This window comes from Morone saxatilis, unplaced genomic scaffold (assembly GCF_004916995.1).
Source record: "Morone saxatilis isolate NCDOM2014 unplaced genomic scaffold, NCSU_SB_2.0 Contig9, whole genome shotgun sequence".
NCBI classification, from domain to species: Eukaryota; Metazoa; Chordata; class Actinopteri; family Moronidae; genus Morone; species Morone saxatilis.
Genome location: NW_023340268.1, coordinates 3,873,589 through 3,884,475, shown reverse-complemented (window position 1 = coordinate 3,884,475; position 10,887 = coordinate 3,873,589). Strand labels below are relative to the sequence as shown.

The following is a 10,887-nucleotide window of genomic DNA, read 5'->3' as shown; positions in this document are numbered from 1 at the left end:
CTCCTGTTAATTTGTAATGTTCTGTGTGTGTGTGTGTGTGTGTGTGTGTGTGTGTGTGTGTGCGCGCACTATTACATGAGAGCATAGCTGGAATAAATAGTTGATGAACTGATTAGTCAATCTGTAGAAAAATTATAACAATTTTGATATTTGACAAATCATTTAAGTCATCAACAAAAATTCTCCAGTTCCAGCCTCTCAAATGTGAATATTTTGAAGGTTTTCTTTGTGTTCTATGATAGTAAAATTCACATCTTTGGGTTTTGAACTTGTGTTCTGACCAAACAAACAACATGTCAATTTGTGCTCTTGGCAAGAGTCACTTTACTTGAATTTCCCTTGGGATAAATAAAGTATCTATCTATCTACTGTTTTCTGACATTTTATAGACCGAAAGATTTACAGATTAATTAATGATTATTTATTTGCAGCCCTGTGAAAGTGAGAGAAACAGTTGGATTGGAAAAAGTGTCTAAATAGTATTTTTTTTTTTAAAAAGTAAGAAACACCTTTAAACACCGGACATGAACAGACATGGGCCTAAAATAGATGAAGCAACAATAAAAAAACAATGTATAAAAAGAAAGACAGCCCAGACAGTGGCTCGAGGCGGCATAATGCACCATGAACAACTGCTGTTCTTACACCTCTTTTTATTCAACCACTCACACCGCCACACACTGCCAGCCATTAAATTAGCACAGAGGGCAGGGTTAGAGTTGTATTTATTAAAGAGAGTGCTGAACTTTAGGAAGAGGAGAGGACAGATAGATAGAAAGGAAGGAGATGGTGAGGGGAGGATGACATTAAAACATGGGATAGCAAATGAAAGAGGAGAAAAAACTCTTGTCTCATCTTTTGAAATATCTGCTGCCGCTGGATGAAAAAGTGTTGCTAAAGAAGTAATATTTCAAAAAGCTATTCTGTCCCCACCCTGTGCTCTTGAATAGAGAGCGGGGTGAAATAGTACAGCGTCTACATCATCTGTTGACTCTTAGCCAGGACTGTTGATTCTGCAAACCTCCACCCTATCAGCGGCGATTATAGACAAACACAGACAGAGCAAACACAACTAAAGCTGAGAGGGAGAAAAGATTAAGAAAGAAAGACAGAATAGAAAATAAGCTCCTGAGACAAAGAGAAGGAACTTTAAAGAGCCAAAAAAAGAAAGGTAGACAAAGATAGACAGGTCTCCTTTGCCTGCAGCTTCCTACTAGCTGACATCATCGCTCCTTGTTTTCTGTTTGCTCTCCGTGTGTCATGTCTGGTATGCATTTGGCTGCTCAGGTGTGAAGGGTGTTAACGGTTCTGTGTGCGTGTGTGCGTGCATGTAAACAGGGGCCAATATAAACACTGGCCTCCGAGCTACCTGCTGGCATGCAGTGACACACTTTGACCCAGCAGGGTGTTGACACAGTGAGCACCAATCCGGTAGCTGTGGATTGAGAAGACAGGAGGAGGCAAGAGGTTTTTTCATGAAGATGAAGAACTGCTGGCCGCTTGCTGTAGCTCCGTAGGCTAACAACATGACCAGTGACCACATGACACTTGACCACATGCAGTCTGTCTGTCATTGTGTTTGTCTGTGATTTGCGGGCCCTCTTAAATGAGCTATTGTAGCACAGCAACCAGGCTTGAGACTACAAACACATCAGCAAATGTTGCTAAAAACACTGACTTTCATAACCTTTACAGTACTTTTAGAATGATTTGAAATATGCACCCTACTAAATTTAACAAAAAATAATAATAAATGGAGAGAAGCTGCAAGCATTTTTCTTGCAAGAGGGGTAATTTTGCTGACCTTGCTGAATCTGCGAGATCACAAAATCACAAGATCACGTGAGAATCCATCCTGCAGTCTGTACGCCATGTATTTGTGTCCGAACCATAGTGGTTTGGACCAATCGGCATCCTTTGAGGAACTACTAGCAGTGTGACCCAGCGAGAAGCAACTGTTTGTTAAAAAACAACAATGGTGGCTCCTAAAGAGGTTAGCTGCAGCCAGCATCAGTTACATTAGAACTGGAGTGTATTTCTTCACTGAAAGAAGAGCAAAGAAGAACTGGAGAAGTTTTTTTTCTCTTCTCCCAACTTGCGTTCATTGATCTGATTGGTTGAAGTTGTGTGATAGTGATAACAGGTGGTACATCAAAAAAGTATTTTTTGAAAGCGCCTGCCCTTTTTTAATCCGTTTCTAAGGACAACTTCCTAAATGGTCTTATGTAACAAACCATCTGGTGCAGTCAGGTTATAATTTAATAAGTTAGGTGTACGTTTTTAAAGCAACAACCTTGCTGTCAGAACTGGATGAAATGTTGCGTATCATTTTTAGCATCTTATGAACTATTTGGAATTTCAGATACAGTATGTGGGATTTGGCAGATAAGGCATGTCACGTTATGTTGGATCATTACAGTGAGCAGCATGTCACACTAACACATCCTTAATTGGCATCTAGATAATTGTCTTGAGTCATTCTATCACCCCACTGTAACTGTCAGACCCTAGTTATACAATATATGACAAAAAATATTTAAAGCTGTTTGATAAAAGGTGTTCTTTCCAATTTAAGTCCCAACCAGATTTGTGTTCAGTATGTGAGAGCAGTGCCCAGGTGCTATCAGTGTGCCTGTGGGCCTTAAAATTACCTCTATATGACAGCTTTAGTGCCAAAGGCATCTGACAGCTGCCGTCAGTACACATCAGACACGGCTGGCTGTGTGAGCCACATCCCTTAAGACACACACACACACACACACCAAAAAACCCAACAATCTACAGATCCAGCTGGGTGTTGGAGCAATTTTAAATTCAGTGACGTGTCCCTAGACTGAACTGAGCTGGATGTTGTATTTTTAACAGCAGTGAATATCACACACTGTTCTGTAAACTTTTTTGATTGAGTTGTGTCATGCAGTGGGACTTTCTGATGGGCCATCTTTGGGCACCCATGGGAACATGAAACACAGAAATCTAGATACATTTCCCTTGATGGGCAGCTTTAGCTGTAGGATAACAGCTTTTACTCTACTCTATTGTACTACTGAGGACCAATTATTACAGGAAAAGCGACGCTGATGTCTCACAATCGGTAGCAGCTACTGTGTCCAGATACATAATTGGAAATTAGTTGGAGGGGTTTGGTTTCATTTCAAAGGGTGGGCTTCCAGTAAGCTGGTACTGAACACGTCATGGACGGAGAGGATGCTCATTCAGGCTGGCTTGGAACCGTGGGACCAGTCTGACACACTGAGACACAATTAGACAAAAACAGCAGCTCATTTCCAGTCAGTGTTTGATACACCATTTCTTCCTACCATTTAATTAACACTTGTGCCATCAGCTCCCGTCCAAATACAGCTGATGTCACGGACAAAAAGAGGCAGCAACAGAAGGGTGAGAGTGTTACACAGATGAGCGAGGCAGAGGGAAATAGATGGGGAGAGTGAGAAAAGGGGTTAGTGGAGGGATGTTGTTACTTTTAGAGCCAATGACTATTTTAGTTCAGAGAAAGACCACCTGTCCTGATTTTAAAAAAAAAAAAAAAAGCAAAAGACATTTTAGAGCATCTTTTAATTTATATTTTGGAATTCATAACATAGTTAGAGAGTGATACCTACTCTCTCAGCCTTCTCTTGTGACTGTCTTGCCCTCTTCTGGTGAAATGTGGTAGTGCGGTTTCTTGTCCTGAGGCCAGGACTGCAGCAAAACTTTTATCAGTGCAGGTGCAGCGTGAAACAGGAAAATCACTCTAATGCAGGTAGACATGTGCCCTTGGTTGCCAGGGGTGGATCTGCATTTTTGAGGCAACAATTTTGGAGCACTTTTGGTAGGAATGTTTGACCTTTGTTGCATGCCAACATCCCTCTCTTCCCACTTTCCGGTTTCCGATAAAGAGCCTAAATTATAAATGCTTCGTTTACAAAAGAAAAGCTTTTCTTTTGCTATTGCCCCAGTGTTGCTGTGCGTTTCTGCAGCCATTCTCTGGTCCCTTCCTAATGTTCTTCTGTGACAAACTAATGAATTGGAAAGTATCCTGGATGGAAGAAGAGGTAGCGATGCAGAAACAGCCCCTTTTCAGTCACGTCTTATTCAGTTATTATCAACACTTGAGCATTGTTTTCACATAGTGTCTTTGTTCATAAACCATCATCTTTTATTCTTTCACACGCCAATCACATGTTGACTAACACACATCACATGTGCCACTCAATGAAAACATTTGCATTAAGGGCATAATAAATGTGTATTTCATAAGTAGTTGTTGATTTTTATTATCATTTATGATACTGTTTCATTATACAAGAGAGGAGGTGAGGAACAAAGTTTATAGTTAGCATCTTGTTGAAAATAAAGTCCTATGAATAAAATTAAACTATGAGTTTCAGTCAGTCTTGTCCAGTTATACATTTAAATTCAAAGTCCTCTAATTCATACAAAAGATGGAGAACCTACCACATGGTGCTTTCAAAATGTAAAAAAAAAAAAAAACAGCATTTCTTAGTCGCCCACAATAAGTATGTGAAAATACTAAAATAATGAGTGAGACGTGAGTGAGTGAGACGGACTGCGTATAGCTTTACTATTTGTGTCTTTTCCTCTTTCAGCTCAGTTCTTGTAATGCTTTACTCACTCTGCACAGCTCGGCTGATTCTTTATGCTGTCAGTGTCTCTCTGTCCGTCTCACTCTGTGCCCCACTTCCAAACAAAACAAGCACTGATGCCGATCAGGCTGCTGAGTCACCGTGTCAGCAGCGGTCACCACCGGTGGCAACCAGCCCCCACCCGAGTCATTGTGGAGGCAATGTCATGGCAACGGAGACAAGAGGCCACAGCTGGTGCTTCATCTCTGTCGGCCCGGCAACCGCTGTCACCAGCGCTGTCAGCTGTGGGGCAATCGGCCTGGCAGATGTCAACAGTGTTGGGTCAACAGAGGGGTGATTGGACTGTGGAATTAACTTTTACTCTCTCTGTTTGTCTCCCCTCTTTTCCTCTCTTCATTCCATTTTCATCCCCTTTATCCATCCATCTCCTGCTCCCTCCCCCTCCCTCTCCCTCCTCCTCCCTTCGTACCCTTTCCTACCTCCTTTCTCAGGTGAGGAAGCACATCACAGACCTGTATGAGGACCTGAGGGATGGACACAACCTGATTTCCTTGCTGGAGGTCCTCTCTGGAGTCACCCTGGTATGGATATCTTTCTGACACCAGCACAAACACATAATTATTGTCTCACTTATTATCACACTGTAATATATTCCATCAAATACTCCTCCTCTGCTCCGTCACACATCCAGTCATCCCCAGTTCAAAGCATCATAGTCCTAAAAATGAGTTCTGGAGGCAGCTGAAACTTTTCCAGTATGAAGGTGACTCTTTGCTCCAGGCTGAAACACTATTTATGCCAAAGTTTAACAAGCGGGCATTTTTACATCACCAGTATGTCAAGTAAACAGAAATGCAGTCGTTTGAGCCCCAGCGGCCTGACTTTGGTCAGCACGATGATGTAAGAGCCTTAGTCCTAATGCCGACAGACAGACAGACAGGCCACAATGTGACGCAGGCTGGTTTAGTTGCAGACAGGTAGACTAACAGAAACAGACTGCTGACTCTGGTCTGCTTAGGTCGACACACACAATCACACGAAGGACACACGCTGCCCCTTTCTGACACTAACCCCTTCATGAACAATGATCTGTGTGAGCGAGTTCAATTCTCTTTCCAGTGATTTTATTTTTAATTTTCAATTACGTTACTTTGGTCCCTTTTTTCATTTGGTCCTTCCCTCTTTCATCCTGTCCTCTTTCTCATACTACATCTCTTCTTCTTCCTCTCTTTCTATCTCCCATTTTTCCCCCCTTCTGTTACCTTAGCAACAGAAGAGCGGCCCTTCATTGAAAAGGGCATACGCCTCGCGGGCCCCCCCTCTCATCTTGCTCGGAGGGGAGGATGAGGAGGAGGAAGGAGCTCAGGGAGTATGTTCGAATCCAACCCTCTCCCCCTCCACCGCTCACTCTGTCACTTCTGACCTCTGACCCTTCAGCTTTACCCTCTGCCCTCACAGGTGGAGCTGTGAGGCTGCATGAGAGTGCTGTGCCACTGATTTCTGACCAGCATACTGGGCTGTACATGACACCATACAATGCTGTGTTAACTCTCTGACACTACATGTAGGCCTTCATTTCTGTTGGGTGACAGCATCACGGCAAACATTTGAATGGTTTTCATGTGTTAAGTATGTGCTCCTCTACAGACACGCAGACAGACAGACGTTCATCAGCCAAAAACATGGCTGTTTCTGAGAAGTTGGCACAGATTTGTTTTCACCCAACAATGCTCGATGACTGTTTTGCATGAATTGTGCACAATAAAATGGAGCTTATATATCATTAAACAGTCAGTGGCCAATTTATTAGATGCACTTCTAAAATCCCAATACAACAGCTCAGCCAAATTCTACCTTACTAAGATAATAGTTCAATTCTGATGGTCAGAGAGGCGTTAATGTAACTATACGTTTATTATTAAGGTTGCACTTTGCAGTGATGTTGAACTGGACTGCTTTATATAGAGAAATGTTTGTAATGTTTTGCAGACCCAATTTAAATGAGGAGGGATGAATATTAGAAACTAATTTCAATATAATTTAATTTTAATAAACATATAGTTGAATTAAAAACTTTCTGATGACAAAAACTGAATTATTATCTTCCTACATTAAGATTTTGAGGCAGATCTATTGGATTGGATTGGATTGCAGTAAACTGTATAAGTAGCTGTTGTTAGGTAGCCTGGAAGTGTATTTGTATTTGCTATTTGAGATGTTATAATGTTTGACTTGTGAAAATAATTATTTTATTTGTGAAATAGTAATGAGAATAATCACTGTTACGAAAAGTAAATTGCAATTTAAAAAGTGTTTCTGATGTTACATATTAACATATTGACTAGATTTCCTTAGATTAGTTATTATACCAATTAAGACATGTAGTGGCCCAGTACAAGAGCTGAGAGCACACAGAGCTTACACTTTCAAACACACTCCTCTCTTCTCTCTCCTCTCCTCTCCTCTCCAGTATTTAAGTCTCGCTGCTGTGATGACTAATCCTGAGTGAACCTTCTCTTTACCAGCACAGTGTGAACCCACATCTGCATCCTGCACTCATGTACTCTTTGCAGCAAGAGTGTTTGTGTGTTTTTTTTTCTCTCTTTCTCTCTCTTAAACTGTATCTTCCCTACCTCTAAACTGTATCTTCCCTCCCTCTAAACTGTAAACTGGATGTCTGTTTGTGAAAATTTGGTGTTGAATTTTAAAAAAAGGAGAAAAATGGTCTGATATGAAGTTTGCATTTTTCATTTTAAACCAGCATGGTTTGGGTCTAGTTTGCTCCTGAGCATGTCTTTAACAGCTCCTGTTGAAGACAGCGCCCCCCAGGACCATTTCATGTCAATACAACCATGCTGAGTTTTTTACTTCACTGCACTGTTGATTGAATTCAGCTTTATTTGCACTCCCTGCTGCCTCTTGCGTTTGTGTCACTGAAACTAACTGAGTTTAAATTAATTTGTTGACTTTCCTCGTCATTTTTTTCTCCTCTCGTTGCTTTCCAGCCCAGAGAAAAGGGTCGAATGAGATTTCATCGACTACAAAATGTCCAGATAGCGCTGGACTTCCTCAAACAGAGACAGGTATGCACACAAACACACAGACATTATATTATATTCAAAACATGGATATTCATATCACATGCTTTAGTTTACAGACATTAGTCCAGTCTGGAGTGAGTCCATGCCGTAGTCCATACTGCTGTGTAAGGATTTCTAGGTACTACTGTTGACTATTATAGTAAATGTCAGCATCTTTTTTTGTGTACCCATAAAGTCTTGCATAAGCTTCTCCAAACTTGCCTGATGTGAATAAAAAACTTTTTTGTAGTTTAAAGTTCCTGGTGCTTATTCATAGTCCTTTGCAGCAAATAATACAAAATTTGCACAAGCTGCTGATTGCAAATACTTTTCATCCTGCGCAGCTTCACTCTTTTGGTGCAGTGGAGAGAGCTGCATTTTATGCATTAATGTTCCACCTCTAAATCTATATAACTGTAGCAAACATTTCACCGAATATTAAGAGAGAAATGGTCTCAGACACTAACATCCTTATTGTTAATCCGTTCTGTATCTGCAGTATGGCTTCATCATACAGCACCCCTCTCACACTGCATCGTTCATTGTTCGCTCTCACCCTCTCTTTCTCACCTAGACTGCATCTCTTCATTTACTCTCAAACTGCAGCTCCCACTTAAAACACCTCCTCCTCCATATATCTTAAGTCTGCATCTTTCTTAAACTGGATCTCTTGTCTCTTGTGTCTCGTTCTCTGGAGACAGCAGTGGCGGAGGACTGACCTTTTCTTCCTCTGAATCCTCTCTGTTTCACTGCAGGCCTAATTATACTGCCAGGGTGGCTTGGCTTTTCCAGAGCCACAAGATTTAACAAGGTCTCAGAGAGTCTCTTACACATAATGGGCGTAATAGTTGGAACAGAGATCATTTTTCATCCGTAACATGCAGAAATACAGACAAGTTATGTGTGTTCTTGTATTTAAGATTATGGTAGTGACTAAAACTGGCAGCTTTTTAGGCAAAATATTTTCTATTGCTATTTTGAGTATTCTGTTAGAAAGTCAACCAAAAAATATTCTGTTTTCCCTTTTAAAGGTCAAACTCGTGAATATCAGGAACGATGACATCACCGATGGGAACCCCAAACTCACATTAGGACTCATCTGGACCATCATCCTTCACTTCCAGGTCTGTGCCCTTCACATGCTATTCTGCTTCTGGCTCTGTGTTTCCTGTGTTGGACTCAATTAACGGTTATTTCAGTCACTCCAGCATGTACATAACTTGAATTATTCATTGCAAAAGCTTAATGGACAGATAAAGGTACTTATATCCAGCTCTTAATTAAATAATACCTCTAATTGATGATGTAATAATTGAGTTATGGCCCACATCATTACTGCTGTGATACAATCTGGAGTTTAAATGGATTGAAATGAAAGCAAATTGCTCCAAATGTTGGCTTTATTTCTGCGTTGTCCTGTTGTTACTCCTCATCTCTGTCCAGCTGTTGGTATAAGAGTTCAAATCAGTGCCAGGATGAGCTTAGGTGTGTGTGTGTGTGTCTGTGTCTGTGTCTGTGTCTGTGTCTGTGTCTGTGTCTGTGTGTCTGTGTCTGTGTCTGTGTCTGTGTGTGTGTTTATTTAATAGAAGAGGTTGCTTTTTGCACTACTGACTGGAAATCAGGAAGTGTGTTGTTCATGTTCTTCTGTGGAATCTCTGAGCAATATGCGCTCTCAGTCTTCAGTATTTCCTGGCAATATCAGAGTTTACTTTACAGTCAATGCAGTGAGAAAGTACAGACAGCTGCTCTTATTGAGAACAGAGAACTCTGCAAGATCCTGGTGTCTTTGTGACATGTTAGTGTGTTTACTTTAATGTTATGTAAGTTAATTTTAGACACACTGCTGTAGTTGATCTTGTTGCAAGTTTATCATGCAAGTTAGTGTTTTTAAGAGTGTACAATGTGACTCTGTTCTAAGGCATTTGGGCATATCTGTAATTTGATTGTGTTGTTGTCCCGAGTCTGTGTCATAAATCCACCTCTGGGCAGGCCCTTGCAGGAAGTTGTCCTCTAAAACATCAAACAAGGACACTATTTGGCCTCAGTTTGGCAGTTGGACAGCCCTGGCATGAAGGGAGAACAGGGGACAACATGTTCTGTCTGTAGGCTTTCATATAAACCCTGATCCTGGATTCACAGTTTGTTCCTGTGTATATATATATATATATATCAGGCCGTGTTTATACTGAAATTGTAGACCAGACATATTCCATACTATAGCATCCACATTGATCAGGAATTGAACTCCAGTTGTTTACAGGTTGTGGGTTTAAGTTATTAGCAGATTAGCCATTGCTAATAGCATATAAAGTAAAGTGAGTAAAGTAAAAAAAAAAGCACAACAGGTCCTAGACGTGTGCATAGGAGCTAAAAAATCTTTTCTAGGTGGTTTTCAACTTCATGTTTTATATGAAAAGAGATGTCTAAACACTGCGCTGTTGAAAGTAGGAACTAAGTATTGTCTTAAGGGCAGTTTGTTCAGTCTAGACCGTAAATCATTTGAACTTTTGATGTGGAATAATTTCCACCAAATGTTTCAGCATTGCTATAGCCTGCAGACAGGGTTGTACTCTGTTGAAATCATTACAGCGGGACTCCCTTCACCACTGCATCCGACACATGTATGACAGATATTGTTACAGACAAAAGCAAATTAATACCAAGACTTTTGAGATTTAACAAAACATTCTTAGCACCATTTTATTCTTTATTTTTCATTTCTGGAACAGACAGTTGTTTTTTGTCTCATTGATACCAGTTAAGGTCATGAACCAGTTGTAGTTGTTGTGGTCGACCACTAGACGGCGCTGTGACGTGACCCTTAGCAAGGTGACAGCTGGTTGCTATGGAAACAGTAGTGCATGACACCCTGGCAACTGTTTCAGTGGGCATGACTCAGCAGAACATGGTGTTGCACAGAGAGAGTAGAGAGCTGGAGGGATGAAGTGATTTGGGAGGAAGACCAGAGGACTAACCCAAAGATGATGGATAGGAGGGGGAATGAAACAGACTGCAAGAGTCCTGGAGGAAAGAAATGAAGCGCGGATAAAAACAAATAAGTAAAAAGAGGGAATTGGCCCGCAGAGCAGCAAATAGTTTCCGAGTTTGCAGAGTTCATTGGGTTCAGGAGATGACGACAGCTTTACATTAGAGCTGCAGTGAGAATCTCCCATGACACAGAGCTCTGTGTCCCTGCACTG

At 41.1% G+C, this 10,887-nt stretch overlaps 1 protein-coding gene across 1 annotated transcript in view; it reads left to right on the top strand.

Annotated features, from left to right (window-relative positions):
• Positions 1 to 4,708: 4,708 nt before the first annotated feature.
• macf1a (microtubule actin crosslinking factor 1a) overlaps positions 4,709 to 10,887 on the top strand; it is a gene marked incomplete in the record, with an annotated part of 123,316 nt that continues 117,137 nt past the window's right edge. Inside the window, 4 exon segments of the mRNA XM_035681896.1 lie at positions 4,709 to 5,188; positions 5,875 to 5,976; positions 7,613 to 7,690; positions 8,719 to 8,811. Of these exon segments, the coding sequence (XP_035537789.1) occupies positions 4,724 to 5,188; positions 5,875 to 5,976; positions 7,613 to 7,690; positions 8,719 to 8,811 (738 nt within the window).